The sequence below is a fragment of the Eretmochelys imbricata genome, chromosome 7, assembly GCF_965152235.1.
Source record: "Eretmochelys imbricata isolate rEreImb1 chromosome 7, rEreImb1.hap1, whole genome shotgun sequence".
Lineage (NCBI taxonomy): Eukaryota > Metazoa > Chordata > Testudines > Cheloniidae > Eretmochelys > Eretmochelys imbricata.
The window spans coordinates 125,976,972-125,994,702 of record NC_135578.1 but is presented as its reverse complement, the minus strand read 5'-3'; the positions used below and the strand labels follow the sequence as shown (position 1 = coordinate 125,994,702).

At 42.8% G+C, this 17,731-nt stretch overlaps 1 protein-coding gene across 2 annotated transcripts in view; it reads right to left on the bottom strand.

The window, feature by feature from the left end:
- TCTN3 (tectonic family member 3) overlaps positions 1–17,731 on the bottom strand; it is a 69,800-nt gene that overhangs the window by 45,309 nt on the left and 6,760 nt on the right. For both annotated transcript variants that reach the window (XM_077823397.1, XM_077823396.1), the window contains exons 3-6: positions 17,243–17,364; positions 7,652–7,782; positions 4,997–5,105; positions 4,790–4,908 (exon numbers count right to left, since the gene is read on the bottom strand). In XM_077823397.1, the coding sequence (XP_077679523.1) occupies positions 4,790–4,908; positions 4,997–5,105; positions 7,652–7,782; positions 17,243–17,364 (481 nt within the window). The remainder of the gene's footprint in view (positions 1–4,789; positions 4,909–4,996; positions 5,106–7,651; positions 7,783–17,242; positions 17,365–17,731) is intronic.

The window sequence follows — 17,731 nt, the reverse complement described above, 5'->3', positions numbered from 1 at the left end:
TGCAGGTTACCCAAGGCTGGGAACCCATAACTGACGATTGATGTGAGTTACCCCTATGCAGCCACCCTGTGAGTTTCCCCTTAATCTCCCCTAATATTAAGGAGAGGATGGACAGACTGTTCATACTGCCATCAAGCAAGGTAATGCAGTGACTCCTCTGAACAAGGGGAGGATGAAGGAACTAAGAGCTCAGGAGGGCCAGAGCTGAGTCCAAGAGAAGTGCAGTGTTGAAAGAGTGTGGTGTAGAAAAGAAAACAGACCCTAGGGGAGAAAGGGCTGTGCCTCATGAGACTTTGATGGAAGGTGTGTGTTTGTTTGGTTTGATTTAAAGGGATGACCTTTTTGTGACTTGGCCAGAGAGTTATGTCACCTGCTGAAGACGAAAAACCCATGGGAGATTAAGGGAAAATGAGGCACCAGAGCAAAATTGGGTAGATCCCTGTTACAATCACACTTCTACAATAGCAGACGATACTTTGGAAAACTGTGACACAGAAAAGGACTTTGGGAGATGAGGTATAGCTTGACTTTAGTAAGGCTTTTCATAGAATCATAGAATATCAGGGTTGGAAGGGACCCCTGAAGGTCATCTAGTCCAACCCCCTGCTCGAAGCAGGACCAATTCCCAGTTAAATCATCAGTTACCTTTTGATACTGTCTCGTATGATCTTCTCATAAACAAACTAGGGAAGTACAACCTAGATGGAGCCACCAAGTCGGGGGGAGCGGTCAGTGCTAACGAGGCCAATTAAATTAAGGTGAAAGTGGCCTATTCTCTTGTCAACTGTTCAGAATAGGCCACTTCCATCTTAAGTGAATTGGCCTCATTAGCACTGACCCGCCACTTGGTAAGGGAACTCCCATCTTTTCATGTGCTGTATATATATACTGCTTACTGTATTTTTCACTTTCAAGTGGGTTTTAGCCCACGAAAGCTTACAGATTCATAGATATTAAGGTCAGAAGGGACCATTATGATCATCTAGTCTGACCTCCTGCATAATGCAGGCCACCGAATCTCACCCACCCACTCCTGCAATAAACCTCTCTCCTATGTCTGAGCTACTGAAATCCTCAAATCATGGTTTAAAGCCTTCAAGGTGCAGAGAATCCTCCAGCAAGTGACCCGTGCCCCATGCTGCAGAGGAAGGCAAAAAAACCCCAGGGCCTCTTCCAATCTGCCCTGGAGGAAAATTTCTTCCCAACCCCAAATATGGCTATCAGCTGAACCCTGAACATATGGGCAAGATTCACCAGCCAGATACCCAGGAAAGAATTCTCTGTAGTAACTCAGATCCCACCCAATCTAACACCCCATCACAGGCCATTGGGCCTATTTACCATGAATAGTTAAAGATTAATTAATTGCCAAAATTATGTTATCCCAAATAAATTTGTTACTCGCTAAGGTGCCACAAGGACTCCTCATTGTTTTTGCTGATACAGACTAACACGGCTACCACTCTAAATCTAGGTGTTTTGTTTTTTAAAACAATTTTAGTTAAAAACAGTGCAATTATTTGTATGTAGACAAGGCCTAAAAAAATAACAATGGGTGACTTCTACAATTTGCATATAAACTGGTCAAGTATTGCAATAGGACAAGGTTTAGAGAAACAGTCTCGACACCTTAAATGACTGCTTTCTAGAGCACCAGGAGAGGCTATGTTTGATCTGGGACTAACAATCACACAAGTAGTCCAAGGACTAATGTTGAGCCATTAAGTAACACTGGTTTCAATGTAATTAAGCTCAACATTCCAGGAATGGGGGGAGAGGGAAATCACAAGTGCTGTCACTGGATACTATACTTTAGATAATTTTTGTTGTTTTTGACTAGCTTCCTCATTTTAAATTAAGTCAAAAGAAATTAAAATAGTCAGAGTTGGCATGGAGTCTACTTGAGCAAGTCATAATAATAATCTCAAAAACGGCATGCATTCCCCTAAACAAAACAAAACACAAAAGGCAAGGAAAAAACCCTGTATAGTTAATGATAAAATACAAGAGGTTATTTGAGTCAAAGAGATATCCTTCAGAAAATGGAAACCCAAACCTAGGGAAGTCAAAATAAAGGAGCAAATGCTGTGGCAGATAAAGCGTCAGATGGAAATTAGGAGGGCGAAAGGAGCAATTTTTGAAGTGCAAATAGTCAAAAACAGAACAGAAACATTTAGCCAAAGACTCAAAAAGTAACAGAAATTTTTTTTTTTAAAGTACATCAGAAGCAAGAAGCCTGCTAAACAACCAGTGGGGCCACTGAACGATCCAGGTGCTAAAGGAGCACTCAAGGACGATAACGCCATTGTGGAGAAACTAAATTAATTCTTTGCATCTGTCTTCACGGCTGATGATGTGAGGGAGATTCCCAAACCTGAGCCATTCTTTTGAGGTGACAAATCTGAGGAATTGTCCCAGATTGAGATATCATTAGAGGAGGTTTTGGAACAAATTGATAAATTAAACAGTAATAAGTCACCAGGACCAGCTGATATTCACCCAGGAGTTCTCAAGGAACTCATATGTGAAATCTGGAATTTCATATGTGAAATTGCAGAACTATTAACTGTAGTCTGTAACCTATCATTTAAATCCGCTTCTGTACCAGATGACAGGAGGATAGTTAATGTGACGCCAATTTTTTGAGAAAGGCTCCAGAGGTGATCCCGGCATTTACAGGCCTGTAAGTCTGACTTCAGTACCGCGCAAACTGGTTGAAACTATAATAAAGAACAATATTGTCATAAATATAGATGAACATAATTTGTTGAGGAAGAGTCAAATGGTTTTAGTAAAGGGAAATCATGCCTCACCAATCAACTGGAATTCGTTGAGGGGGTCAACAAGCATGTGGCCCAATGGGATCCAGTGGATACAGTGTACTTAGATTTTCAGAAAGCCTTTTACAAGGTCCCTCACCAAAAGCTTTTACACAAAGTAAGCTGCTACGGGATAAGAGGGAAGGTGCTCTCATGGACTGGTAACTGGTTAAAAGATAGGAAAAAAAGGGTAGGTATAAATGGTCAGTTTTCAGAATGTAGAGAGGTAAATTGTGGTATTCCCCAGGGGTCTGTTCTGGGACCAGTCCTATTCAACCAATTCATAAATGATCTGGGAAAAGGGGCAAACAGTGAGGTGGCAAAATTTGCGGATGACACAAAATTACTCAAGATAGTTAAGACCCAGGCAGAGCTACAAAAGGATCTCTCAAAACTGGGTGACTGAGCAACAAAATGGCAGATGAAATTTAATGTTTATAAATGCAAAGTAATGCACATCGGATTATGCTTTCCAAAGTATACATATAAAATGATGGGGTCTAAATTAGCTGTTACCACTCAAGAAAGAGATCTTGGAGTCATTGTGGATAGTTCTCTGAAAACATCCACTCAATGTACAGCGGCAGTCAAAAAGCGAACAGAATGCTGGGAATAATTAAGAGAGGGATAAGATAATAGGACAGAAAATATCATGTTGCCTCTATATAAATCCATGGTATGCCCACAGCTTGAATACTGTGTGCAGATGTGGTCACCCCACCACAAAAAAGATATATTGGAATTGGAAAAGGTTCAGAAAAGGGCAACAAAAATGATTAGGGGTATGGAATGGCTTCCGTATGAGGAGAGATTAATTAGACTGTGACTTTTCAGCTCGGAAAAAAGACGGCTAAGGAGAGATATGATTGAGGTCTATAAAATCATGACTGGTGTAGAGAAAGCAGATAAGGACGTGTTATTTACTCCTTCTCATAACACAAAAACAAGGGATCACCAAATGAAATTAATTGGCAGCAGGTTTACAACAAACAAAAGGAAGTATTTCTTCACACAATGCACAGTCAACCTGTGAAACTCCTTGCCAGAGGATGTTGTGAAGGCCAAGACCATAACAGGGTTCAAAAAAGAACTAGATAAATTCATGGAGGATAGGTCCATTAATGACTATTAGCCAGGATTAGCAGGAATGGTGTCTCTAGCCTTTGTTTGCCAGAAGCTGGGAATGAGCGACAGGAGATAGATCACTTGATGATTACCTGTTCTGTTCATTCTCTCTGGGGCACCTGGCACAGGCCACTGTCGGAAGACAGGATACTGGCCTAGATGGACTTTTGGTGTGACCCAGTAAGGCTATTCTTATGTTACGTTAAACCACAAGAAATTCTTTAAATATCATTTGTTTCTTCAACACAAAAGATGTGAAAAGATATCTCATTTACCTGAAGAGAGCAGGTGTAAAGAGATGGTGAAGAAACAAATGATTCATTAAATAGCAGCAAGTCACGAAGACAGGATGCTCTTGATTCAAGAGTTCTGTAGGAACGTAGAATGGAATGGATGGACTGCTCACAGTAAAGAACAATCTTTCATTAAAATCAGCTTCTGTACTGAAAGAAAAGGAGTACTTGTGGCACCTTAGAGACTAACCAGTTTATTTGAGCATGAGCTTTCGTGAGCTACAGCTCACTTCATCAGATACATATGTATCTGATGAAGTGAGCTGTAGCTCACGAAAGCTCATGCTCAAATAAACTGGTTAGTCTCTAAGGTGCCACAAGTACTCCTTTTCTTTTTGCGAATACAGACTAACACGGCTGTTACTCTGAAACCTGTACTGAAAGGGAGGCCAAAGTGATTGGGAGACCCTGGGAATTGCACACAAGTGAGCTCTACTTTAGTAATAGCTAAATTAGCTGAAGAGGCAGTGGCAAAATAGTGCTGAAGTCAGGAGAACAGGATGTCAAGTCACAGTACAGGAAGCTGCTGAGGGTGGGGAAAACGATATACACCTTTAGTATAGTGAAGTCACGGTAATATGAGGCTGCGTCCAGGGCAGGATCAGTGGTGCAGCTGCTGCTCAGGTTGGTGAAGGTCCGAGTACAGCTTGTGCTTTTACTCTCCAGAAAACCTGAAAAAAGGGAACAAGAGACACAAAAAATATCAGTAGGAAATGTCATCCTCAATAAAGCTGGAACTGCTACCACCACCGCACTCACCAGCATGATTCCCATCAATACAAAGTCCATTGGCACCCATTCCCACTGGCTGTCTTAGTGTGCTCAGTACAGACGATGCAGCAAAATAGGTCTGGATTGGATCACCAGCCTGAAAAGGAAATGTGGAGAATTTACAAAGTGTTCATGGAACACCAGTATCAAGTGCAAGGGTCTGAATACCATCAATGCAGAAAGGAATTATAGCAAACCATCAGGTCTGCTAGAGTTAAGGTTTAAACCAGCTTCTGTTTAAAGCTTGATTCTTTGAAGTGCTCTAAAACCTGCATGGCTACTTGGATTGCCCTGAAATTTGGTGTGCCTCATTTTGGGGGTACAGGGGTAGAGTTAGTGACTCAAACTAATTGATGATCATTTAACCAAGGGGTTCCCAGAATACCCAGCCCAGCCTCACAGGAACAAAGGACGCTGGCCTAGGCAGCAACAAAGGATCTGTTGGACTCTCAAGTAAGTCATCTCCCTTCCCTTGGTCAGTCAGGGACTATGATGAGGTAATGATCACCTGACCCTGAAGGGGGGTTGCAAAGCCAAGAGGGAAAAAAGAACATAATAAAAGGGAGAGACGTTTGCCATGCTCTTCCTCTCTCTTCCACCTCCATCTACAGACATCACCACCAAGAGACTGAAGCGCTGATCAAAGGGGAGAGCTTGGCTGAAGGGCAACCAGCCAGCCTGTGGTGAGAAGCATCTAAGTTTGTAAGAAGAAAAGGAGTACTTGTGGCACCTTGAGAGACTAACAAATTTATTTGAGCATAAACTTTTCTGAGCTACAGCTCACTTCATCGGATGCATCCGATGAAGTGAGCTATAGCTCACGAAAGCTTATGCTCAAATAAATTTGTTAGTCTCTAAAGTACCACAAGTACTCCTTTTCTTTTTGCGAATACAGACTAACATCGCTGCTACTCTGAAACCTAAGTTTGTAAGGGCATTGAAACTGTTAAGATCAGCTTAGAATGTGTTTTGCTTTTATTTCGTTTGACCAAATCTGACTTGTTGTGCTTTGACTTATAATCACTTAAAATCTACCTTTTGTCGTGAATAAATTTGTTTGTTTATTCTACCTGAAGCAGTGCATTTGGTTTGAAGCATGTCAGAGACTTGGGATAACAAGCCTGGAACATATCAATTTCTTTGTTAAATTGATGAACTCATATAAGCTTGCAGCATCCAGTGAGCCATAACTGGACACTGCAAGACGGAGGTTCCTAGGGCTGTGTCTGGGACCGGAGATATTGGCTAGTGTCACTCTATTGCACAATCCAAGCTGGCCAAAAGTGCCCACTCATATAGCTGGGAGCAGTTTACATGCCAGAGGCTGTGTGTGAATATCCCAGGAGTGGGGGTTCTCACAGCAAAGCAAGGCAAGGCTGGCTCCCAGAGTCGAGTATTGGAGTGGCCTAGCAGATCACCAGTCCAGATAACACCAGGGGAACGCCACAAGGAGAAAGAAAAAGACAGAAAGCATGAACTGGCCTTAATGGAATGGAGGAAACAGAACCCCACACTGTGGGGCTCCACTTCTCCAAAAATCCACAAGTGGGAGCAGTTGTGTCCTGCATACAGCAAGTCTGGGGACATTATTGAATATTTCATCACCTTTGAGAGGCTGGGTGTGCTCCATGAGATTCCTGAGGATCAGCAGATGACCACTTTGGTTGCAAAGTTCTCTGTGAGAGCTCTGGATATATTTAATAAAATGTCAACTGATGATTCTTCAAATTATGGTAAATTTAAGGAATTGGTTTTAAAACAGTTTCAGATTACACCTGAAATTTATAGAGTGAAATTTAGAAGCCTTAAGAGAGGGGCTGGATTGAGTAATGTGGCATATGTAAACCAAATGAAAGATTTACTGGATAAGTGGGTAAGGGGAAAAGGTATTCCAACCTTTAAAGAAATGTCTGATTTGGTGGCTCAGGAACAGTTCCTGAATATGTCTAATGATGATGTAAAACAGTGTTTATGGGATAAAAAGGTAAAAACGGTCGAAGAACTTGCAACTTTTGCTGATGAATTTGAACAATCCCAAGCATCTATTAGGTATAGATCACAGGCAGAGGGGTTTAAGTTTGGTGGGAAGCACACTTCCCGTTTTACCACTGGGAAGGAGGAGGGTGGATGGGAGGCTGGACGCTATAAAATCATGAATGGTGTGGAGAAAGTGAATAGGGAAGTGTTATTTACCCCTTCACATAGCACAAGAACCAGGGGTCATCCAATGAAATTAATAGGCAGCAAGTTTAAAACAAACATAAGGAAGTATTTCCTTAACACACACTCAACCTGTGGAACTTGTTGCTATCAGAAGTTGAGAAGGCCAAAAGTATAACTGTATTGAAAAAGGATTACCTAAATTCATGAAGGCTAGGTCCATCAATGGCTATTAGCCAAATGGTCAGGGACGCAATCCCATACTCTGAGTGTCCCTAAACCTCTGACTGCCAGAAGCTGGGACTGGACAACAAAGAATGGATCACTCCAAATTGCTCAGTTCTGTTCATCTGGCACCAGCCACTGTAGTGGGTTAGAGGGAGCAGTGATCTAACTCTGTATGACATTCTTATATCCTCCTTGCTGCCACCAAGAACCCCAGAGAAAAACAATTAGATTTTTGTGAATGCTCTTCCAACTCACCCGGTAAAAGGCAGAGGAAGATGGCTGGTCTTGTGATGGTGGAATGAATGATGGTCCGCCATACTGTGCCAAGTACACAGAAAAATCTGATTTTTTAACTTTCCGCGGCTGCTGGAAATAGTTCAACTTTGCTAAAGATGGGGAGGGAAAAAACAAACAAATCCTCCATCAAATCACTAGACAATGATTGTGGAAAGGCTAATGTTGTGCAACTATTCTAAAAGGGATGACTTGGGTAAATATAGGCTCGTTAGCCTGACATCAATGCCAGGTAAAATCAAGGAAAAGCTGATATGCAATTAGTAAAGGACGGTAGTATATTTAATACCAGTCAACATGATTTCAGGGAAAATATGTTGTGTCAAACAAATTTTATCTTTTTTTTTTTATTACAATATGAGTATGGTTGATAAAGGCAACCTTGACATAATAGGCTTAGACTTCTGTAAAGCATTTGACTTAATCCCACGTGATATTCTGATTTTAGTAAAAATTAGCACTATACAAACCAATGTAGCCCATATTAAGTTAATTTAAAACTGATTAAATGATAAATCTCTAAGTAATTGTAAGTGAGGATGTGATGGGGCAGTCTGCTCCTCAAAGGCAGTAGCACAGTATTAGTCGTTAGCTCACCTCACGATGTGGTTTGGCCCTTCAGTGGTTCGAAAGGTCCAATATAAGGACCAAATGGGGTGTGGGGAGGAAACAGTCCTGGGAATGAGCAGTTCTTGGGAGGAAATCCTGCCACTGTATCCTTTAAAGGTCATGATCCTTGCAGAGAGGGAAGGGCAAGGCTCCATTCTCCTCCCAACCAACTGGGAATGAGCTGGGAGAAGGGAACCAGCATAAGTAACACTCCCTCCGTCCTCACAGCAGGGCAACAGATGCCTGGGTACACTGTAGGGCAGTGGTGGGCAACCTGCGGTCCATCAGAGTAATTTGCTGGCGGGCCGTGAGATAGTTTGTTTACATTGACCGTCCACAGGCACAGTTGCCCATAACTCCCAGTGGCTGAGGTTTGTCATTCCCAGCCAATGGGAGCTGCGGGAAGCAGCATGGACTGCAAGGACGTGCTGGCTGTCGCTTCCCGCAGCTCCCATTGGCCGGGAATGGCGAACTGTAGCCACTGGGAGCTGCAGGCAAGAATTTTTAATGAATCTGTAAACTCAGGGGTTGTACCGTATGACTGGAGAATTGCTAACATAGTTCCTATTTTTAAGAAAGGGAAAAAAATGTGATCCAGGTAACTACAGGCCTGTTAGTTTGACATCTGTAGTATGCAAGGTCTTGGAAAAAATTTTGAAGGAGAAAGTAGTTAAGGACATTGAGGTCAATGGTAATTGGGACAATATACAACATGGTTTTACAAAAGGTAGATCGTGCCAAATCAACCTGATCTCCTTCTTTGAGAAGGTAACAGATTTTTTAGACAAAGGAAATGCAGTGGATCTAATTTACCTTGATTTCAGTAAGGCATTTGATATGGTTCCACATGGCGAATTATTAGCTAAATTGGAAGAGATGGGGATCAATATGAAAATTGAAAGGTGGATAAGGAACTGGTTAAAGGGGAGACTACAACGGGTCACACTGCAAGGTGAACTGTCAGGCTGGAAGGAGGTTACTAGTGGAGTTCCTCAGGGATTGGTTTTGGGACCAATCTTATTTAATCTTTCTATTACTGACCTTGGCACAAAAAGTGGGAATATGCTAATAAAGTTTGCGGATGACACAAAGCTGGGAGGTATTGCCAATACAGAGAAAGACTGGGATATCATACAGGAAGATCTGGATGACCTTGTAAACTGGAGTAAAAGTAATAGGATGAAATTTAACAGTGAAAAGTGCAAGGTCATGCATTTAGGGATTAATAACAAGAAGTTCTGTTGTAAGCTCGGGGCGCATCACTTGGAAGAAACAGAGGAGGAGAAGGACCTCGGAGTATTGTTTGATCACAGGATGACTATGAGCTGCCAATGTGATATGGCCGTGAAAAAAGCTAATGCGGTCTTGGGATGTATCAGGCGAGGTATTTCCACTAGAGATAAGGAGGTGTTAGTACTGTTATACAAGGCACTGGTGAGACCTCATCTAGAATATTGTGTGCAGTTCTGGCCTCCCTTGTTTAAAAAGGGTGAATTCAAACTGGAACAGGTACAGAGAAGGGCTACTAGGATGATCCGAGGAATGGAAAACTTGTCTTATGAAAGGAGACTCAGAGAGCTTGGCTTGCTTAGTCTAACAAAAAGAAGGCTGAGAGGAGATATGATTGCTCTCTATAAATATATCAGAGGGATAAATACCATGGAGGGAGAGGAATTATTTAAGCTCAGTACCAATGTGGACACAAGAACAAATGGAAATAAACTGGCCATCAGGAAGTTTAGATTTGAAATTAGACGAAGGTTTCTAACCATCAGAGGAGTGAAGTTCTGGAACAGCCTTCCAAGGGGAGCAGTGGGGGCAAAAGACATATCTGGCTTCAAGACTAAGCTTGATAAGTTTATGGAGGGGATGGTATGATGGGATAGCCTCATTTTGGCAATTAATTGATCTTTGACTATTAGCAGTAAATATGCCCATTGGCCTGTGATGGGATGTTATATGGTGTGGGATCTGAGTTACTACAGAGAATTCTTTCCTGGGTGTCTGGCTGGTGAGCTTTGCCCACATTCTCAGGGTTTAGCAGATAGCCATATTTGGGGTTGGGAAGGAATTTTCCTCCAGGGCAGATTGGCAGAGGCCCTGGGGTTTTTTTGCCTTCCTCTGCAGCGTGGGGCACGGGTCACTTGCTGGAGGATTCTCTGCACCTTGAAGTCTTTAAGCCATGATTTGAGGACTTCGGTAGCTCAGACATAGGTTAGGGATTTGTTACAGGAGTGAGTGGGTGAGATTCTGTGGCCTGCATTGTGCAGGAAGTCAGACTAGACGATCATAATGGTACTTTCTGACCTTAAAGTCTATGATTCGTAAACAAACTGTCTTGTGGCCCGCCAGCGGATTACCCTGATGGGCCGCGTGTGACCCAGTATGGTCGTTCTTATGTTCTTATCCAAGAGAAGGTTAAGAAGCAGTTTTATCATGGCTTACCAGTACCTACATTGGGAGAGATTTCTGAGAGACGACTCTTTAATCTAGCAGAATACATAACAAGATCCAATGGCTCGAAGCTGAAACTATACAAATTCAGACCAGAAATAAGGTGCAAATTTTAAACTGTGAGTTATTAGCCATTGGAATAATTTAATGAGGGATGTGGTGGAATCTACATCACTTTAAAGGTTTTGTGTCTTTAAATCAAGACTGATTGTCTTTCTAAAAATATAGGCTGTACCCCAACAGAAATTAGGGGCTTGATGCAGGAATTACTGGGTAAAGTTCTTTAGCCTGTTATGCCAGAGGTCAAATTACAAGATTATACTTCTGGCCTTAAAATCTATGAATATTTGAGGGGTTTTTTAAATCACTGAATTCCCTTCTAAAAGCAGGATCTTTTCAGAAAGGACTGTACTGTACAGGTGTCAGGACAGAACATATGAGTTCTAGGTCAAAATTTCCAAAAGTGGCCAGTACCAGATGCTTCAAAGGCAGGGGAAAGAAACATCAAAGTGAACAATTACACAGGGCATTGGAGCGGAGCCCAGAGCTGGAGCGCGGAGCAGCTCCGGAGCAGTGGAGCTACAGGTTTTTGCCTGGAGCTGGAGCAGAGCACAGCTCCAAAGCCCTGCAATTACAGAGTAACATACCCCAAGGGTAACCTACCCCCCCTCGGCCTTAGCAATTGTCTTTTGCACTGAAAAGAGGAGGGTTTATATCCCTTACATTTTTTCTTATATGATACAATTCTGGATATTCTCCGCTATGTAAACATCTAATACTTTTTAAAATCCTTCTAGGCCCTTGGGCTCAGCAATATCTTGTAGGAGTGAATGAATGAACCCCGAAGCAAGGGAGGCAACTCAAACCCAGGCTCCCTTGAAAGTGTTGTCTGCCTGCCCTACAGCAAAGTGGGGAGTAGAAGATGTGGAGCGGTATCACTCAACTTTACCAATTCTTGTTTCTTTGTCTCTTTTCAATTCACCAACTTTGTCCGAGTGGGCTGAAAGCATGACTGTTTCTTACACATCTGTTTGACCTTTCAAAAATACAGCCCTCTCCCATCCCCAAGATATAAATAAAAACAGTAGTGATAAAATCTTGGAAAACGATCCGGGGTCAAGAAGAGTGAGGTTGGTGTATGTTATGCTAGAGATCAGACTAGATGATCACAGTGATCCTTTCTGGCCTTAGAATTTGAAAGGAGAGGCTCTAAGATTAGAGCAGAAAGAAGTCTTTAGAGAGGACAATGGTGGTATCTGTACTCCTGGGGGAATACTGCACCACTGCACAAACTGTAGCCAATGATTTTAGTTATTATTCATTTATTGTGTAATGTTAAGATGAATCAATATGTTATACATATTCACTGTATGTTAACTAGAATGAATTTGTAGGATTATAAAAGTGTAAGATTGATCAGTATTTAGAGGAACCAAATATTAGATATGAGTAAGAAAAGTTGAAACGCAAGAACCTGTAGGCTGAGGCTTGCAAGAATTTAGCTTAGCTATTTTAGGCCTTGGAGACAAGAAATGATGACATAAGTGACCGGAAAATAACCCGATGCCCTAAAATTATGGGAAAAGCGGTACCAAGTGGTAATATTGCACAAAATTACCCAGAAGATTAATATTAGATCATAAAAATATTGTAAAGGCACATCTGTCTGACATGTATCTTAACCACAGGATACATGTTGTGCATCAGTGCTAATGAGAATAAAGGGAACGTACATAGCCTATAGAAAATTGGGGTCTCTTAAGTTTCCAGGGGACACAGACCAATAAGAGAAAAGAGGGTTGACACTTTTATGGACATGCGCAGAATGTAGGTATAGACAGAATCACATCATAAAAAGGGGATGCCCAGAATGGGAAAATTGAGCTTCCTATGGGAGATTTCAGCAGGAACCATCCCTCTACTGATGATCAAGCCATTAGCGACCCATCAGACCCTAACACTATTGTTAAGGATGGGAGTATAACTATATTTGTAACTTGTGCATAGGTCTGTATAGAATTTCTATACGTTTGGGTAATCATAACTTTAATTGTAACTTTAATAAAACTTGTAAAACAGACTAGACCTTGTACTTGTGAATGTATGTGTGATCACTACCCGTGGTCTTTATGTGTTCCCAGGGACTCTAAATCTGAAGCAAGTAGCAGAGCTGACATTCACTCTGTTAAGCTTGAAACTGTAGCCATCAGAGCCAAACCTATGGTCGTGGAATACCAGATTACAAAATTCACTTAAAATAAAATAAAAGGCTACAAAATGCAGAATTTATGTCCCCCGCAGATTCCCCCTCCCACCCACAGAATAATTGATTCAGATGGGGAGACAAAGTGAAGCTGCGAAAGGGGTCATGCTGCAGTTACATGTTTCATTCACCAAGAGCTGATTTGGCACCAGAAGAGAGGGCAGCTCGCTCACTGGCCAGAGAAGCCAGCTGTGGAGAGAGAGGGGGCAGAGGCTGCCTTCCTCACAACGCCCTGCCTGCTTGCATAGCCAGGTGAGAAGGCACAGGATATGGGCAGGCTGGATGGAGCGGGGCACACGGTGCTGCTGGGGGGTCACACAGACTGGGGTTCAGAAGAGCTAGTGGGGGGGACAGACTGAGGTGGGGGAACAGAAGCTAGTGGTGTGACAACATTCAGACAGGCTGAATGGGAGTGCAGGGACACAAGAGGACAGAGGCAGCTATGCCTAGCTGAATGGGGAGTGGGGATGCAGGGACACACTGGGCCAGGGGAAGCCATACCTGGCTTGGTGAGGATGCAGAACACAGGGGAACAGGGGGAAATGAGGGTGCAGGGCCACATGGGGACAGGGGAAAATGTGCCTGACTGAACAGGAGAGGCTCGGGGTCTGTCAGGGTTTGCACGGGGGAGGCTCCCCAAGTCCCTAACAATTCCTCCCAGCACAAAAAAAACTGTTCCACAATTCTCCCACCCACACCCCTCCAGGTTCACTCCCAGGTTCCTTCCCAGCAATTACTTCCCTTTCCCTTAGCTCCTCCATTACCTCTGACTCCCCTGAGCCTTTGCACTGCTTCTGAGGGGTGCGGGAAATATGCTCCTGTATTGTAGTTTAAATGAATTATTATTCAAAGTTCTCTATTAATGTGCCTAGTAAGAAATTTATTTGTCAAAAAACATTTCCTGAATCTTTTTTGTTGTCTGTATTGTTACAGACATACTTGCTGACAGGTATTTTGAAATAAATCACCAAAATAACTGAAACTAGTGTGATTATATTGCGTTATTTTGAAAAAATATGCAGAATTTTAAAATACTGTGCACAGAATTTTTAATTTTTTGGCACAGAATTTCCCCAGGAGTATATCTGAGACACTAACCATTATGTGCTATTCTATGTATAGTGAAATAACTGAGGTATCTCAAATATGATTGGTAAACACTTATTTTTGGCCAAGCAAAGCAAGGTCCAATGCTCAACCCAATGGCATTCTCTCTGTGGGTCATTGCACCCTTGCTTGGTGGAACTATTCCTGTTTCAGCCATCATCACTGCAGCCCAGGTTCAGCAACAGGCTGTATGACATGCAAGGATTTCGGAAATCTGTTTCCTTTTGATGATAAAAAGCCACAAAACACCATTTTCTCAAGAAGGAGAAGTAGAGACTATTCCAAGGGGAAGGAAGATGGTCTTCAAGTTAAGGCACAAAACAGAGAATAAGGAAATCTGAGCTCTGTTCTTGCCTCTGCCACAGACTTTGTCTGATCTTGAGCAAGTGCCTCCGGACAAAATTTTCCAAATCACTCTGATCATGGGTACCCCTGTTTCTCAGTACCCAACTTAAGACCTCGATGGTCTGGTTTTAAGAAGTGCTGAGTACCTACACCTCCATTAAATTGGAGATGCATATTTTGTTTTGTTTTTTTAAATCAGGCCCCATGCATCATAAGATCATAGAATCATAGAAGATTGGGTTTGGAAGAGACCTCAGGAGGTATCTAGTCCAACCCCCTGCTCAAAGCAGGACCAACCCCAACTAAATCATCCCAGCCAGGGCTTTGTCAAGCCAGGCCTTAAAAACCTCTAAGGAAGGAGATTCCACCACCTCCGTCGGTACCCATTCCAGTGCTTCACCACCCTCCTAGTGAAATAATGTTTCTTAATATCCAACCTAGACCTCCCCCACTCCAACTTGGGACCATTGCTTCTTGTTCTATCATCTGCCACCACTGAGAACAGCCTAGCTCCATCCTCTTTGAAACCCCTGTTCAGGTAGTTGAAGCTGCTATCAAATCCCCCCCCTCACTCTTCTCTTCTGCAGACTAAACAAGCCCCTTTCCCTCAGCCTCTCCTCATAAGTCAAGTACCCCAGCCCCCTGATAATTTTTGTTGCCCTCCGCTGGACTCTCTCCAATTTGTTCACATCCTTTCTGTAGTGGGGGCCCCAAAACTGGACACAATACTCCAGATGTGGCCTCACCCGTGCTGAATAGAGGGGCATAATCACTTCCCTCAATCTGCTGGCAATGCTCCTACCAATACAGCCCAATATGCCATTAGCCTTCTTGGCAACAAGGGCACACTGTTGACTCATATCCAGCTTCTCGTCCACTGTAATCCCCAGGTCCTTTTCTGCAGAACTGCTGCTTAGCCAGTCAGCCCCCAGCCTGTAGCGGTGCATGGGATCCTTCCGTCCTAAATGCAGGACTGTGCACTTGTCCTTGTTGAACCTCATCAGATTTCTTTTGGTCCAATCCTCCAATTTCTCTCGGTCACTCTGGACCCTATCCCTACCCTCCAGTGTATCTACCTCTCCCCACATCTTAGTGTCATCCACGAACTTGCTGAGGGTGCAATCCATCCCATCATCCAGATCATTAATTAAGATGTTGAACAAAATCAGCCCCAGGACTGACCCCTGGGGCACTCCGCTTGATACCGGCTGCCAACTAGCCATCGAGCCATTGATCACTACCTGTTGAGCCCAACAGTCCAGCCAACTTTCTATCTACCTTATTGTCCATTCAGTCAATCCATATTTTTTTAGCTTGCTGGCAAGAATACTGTGGGAAACCGTAACAAAAGTTTTGCTAAAGTCAAGATATATCACGTCCACTGCTTTCCCCATATCCACAGAGCCAGTTATCCCATCACAAGATGGGCACCTAAATATTAAGGTGCACAATATTAAAAGACACCCTTGAAAATTTTGGCCTTAACTTTTGGTGAGCTGAAATATGAATTGAAGAAGCAGGGGGCTGCTTTAGCTAGTATATCACCTAGTACGCCAAGTCCTCGCTCCCTGCCCCTCCCTTCCAGAGCCTCCTGAATGCCCCCAAACAGATGATTGCTGCAGGCGGGAGGTGCAGGGAGGGAGGGGGAAGTTGTTGATCCATGGGGCTGCTGATGGGCGGGAGGGGCTGGGGGGTGGAGGAGAGCTGATATGGGGGCTGCCGGCCCAACCTTGTTCCAAGCCCCCAGGGCCAAACAACATTATAAGCAAACATTGCGCAAATTTAAATAAGTATGTTCTCTAATAGATCAGCGATGTAACAATGAAACAATGTTAACTGGGACAACTTTAAGCGAGGAGTTACTTTACAGGAGAAGCATGTTTTAGAATCCATGAGGTGGAAAAAAAACAAACTAGACCTGTAGATGGGTTTATTCCCTGTTTTATATAAATTTTTAATATCATCACCATGATCCAGAAAAAGAAATACCACATGGCTGATAAACCTCCGCAGGCTCTTTGAAAGAGAAATTGTTACATTGGTATATATATTATATAATGTGATATACTGACTTCAAAGCACTTTGGCTCAGGCCCATAGCAAGTAAGTAAAATATTTTTGTTTTCCTAGCCAGCTGAGTGTAGGCCATATGAATCTGCATATTTGAACAGATCCTTGAAAGAGCAATAGGTGAATGACAAACATATTATACAATAAGGAAATGTGAACTTAAAAATACAAACTAGTAGGGAGACTCAGGGGCAGGCACAGTAACATAATACAGAAATTGTCAGATTAGATCAGACTATTGGCTCATCTAGTCTGGTCTCCAGTCTCTGACAATGGTCACTGCCAAATGCTTCAGAGGAAGATGCAAGAAAACACAAAACAGCCCATTATGGAGTAACATGCCCCTGGGGCAGCTGCTTTCTAACTCAAGATTCATGCCATGAAGCCAGAGGGTTTATACCCCTTATAGCATTCTCATCTTCTTTACTATCCTTGTGAATGTTATAATTATTCTCATAAATGTCTTAACTTTTTAAATCTCATTGAGCTCTTGGCCTCAATAATACCTTGTCACAATCTTGTAGATTTCTTGGCCAGCTTCAGCTCAAAGGTAACTCCTCCTCCCACCCTGGGCCTGTAGTGATGCTGGCAAGTGCTGTGGAACAGCTAACTGTTCACCCCTCATATTCACAAGATGTTACAGATCAGATTCCCTGATCAGGGAGAACTTGGGAATTCAGTGTGCTGAGGGTAAGACTACTTACAATCACTCAGCTGCACACAGAACAGAGACTCATATCCGCTGGGGTCAGTGACGATTTCAGTGTGATAAGGGGTGTTATTTCTGAAAATAAGAGACTTCTCCACGCATACTTGGTTCACAATTCTGCACAAAAAACAGAAGAGAGAGAGAGCTAACGCTAAGGATATATTTACATTCCATGTCCCTCCGCCCCCCAACCAACTGGATACCGAATTCTTCTTAATTTCCTAACACAAACTGTATTGCATTATTAAACATTAAAAATAATGTTTTGCATTATTAAACAATTAGACAGTTAGTGTCTCACCCTAGAAGGAGCTGTGGGTGAGAAGTGAACTGTATATTTGCGAGGCACTTTAGGATTCTTTACAATGCAATATAATCGCAGGAGTACGAGCCTTCTACCACATCTCCCCCTTTCTAGAACAGCCCATCCCATCCCAACCTCCTCCCCCTTCTCTCCAATCTGTCTCCCTATCCCCTGCCTCTC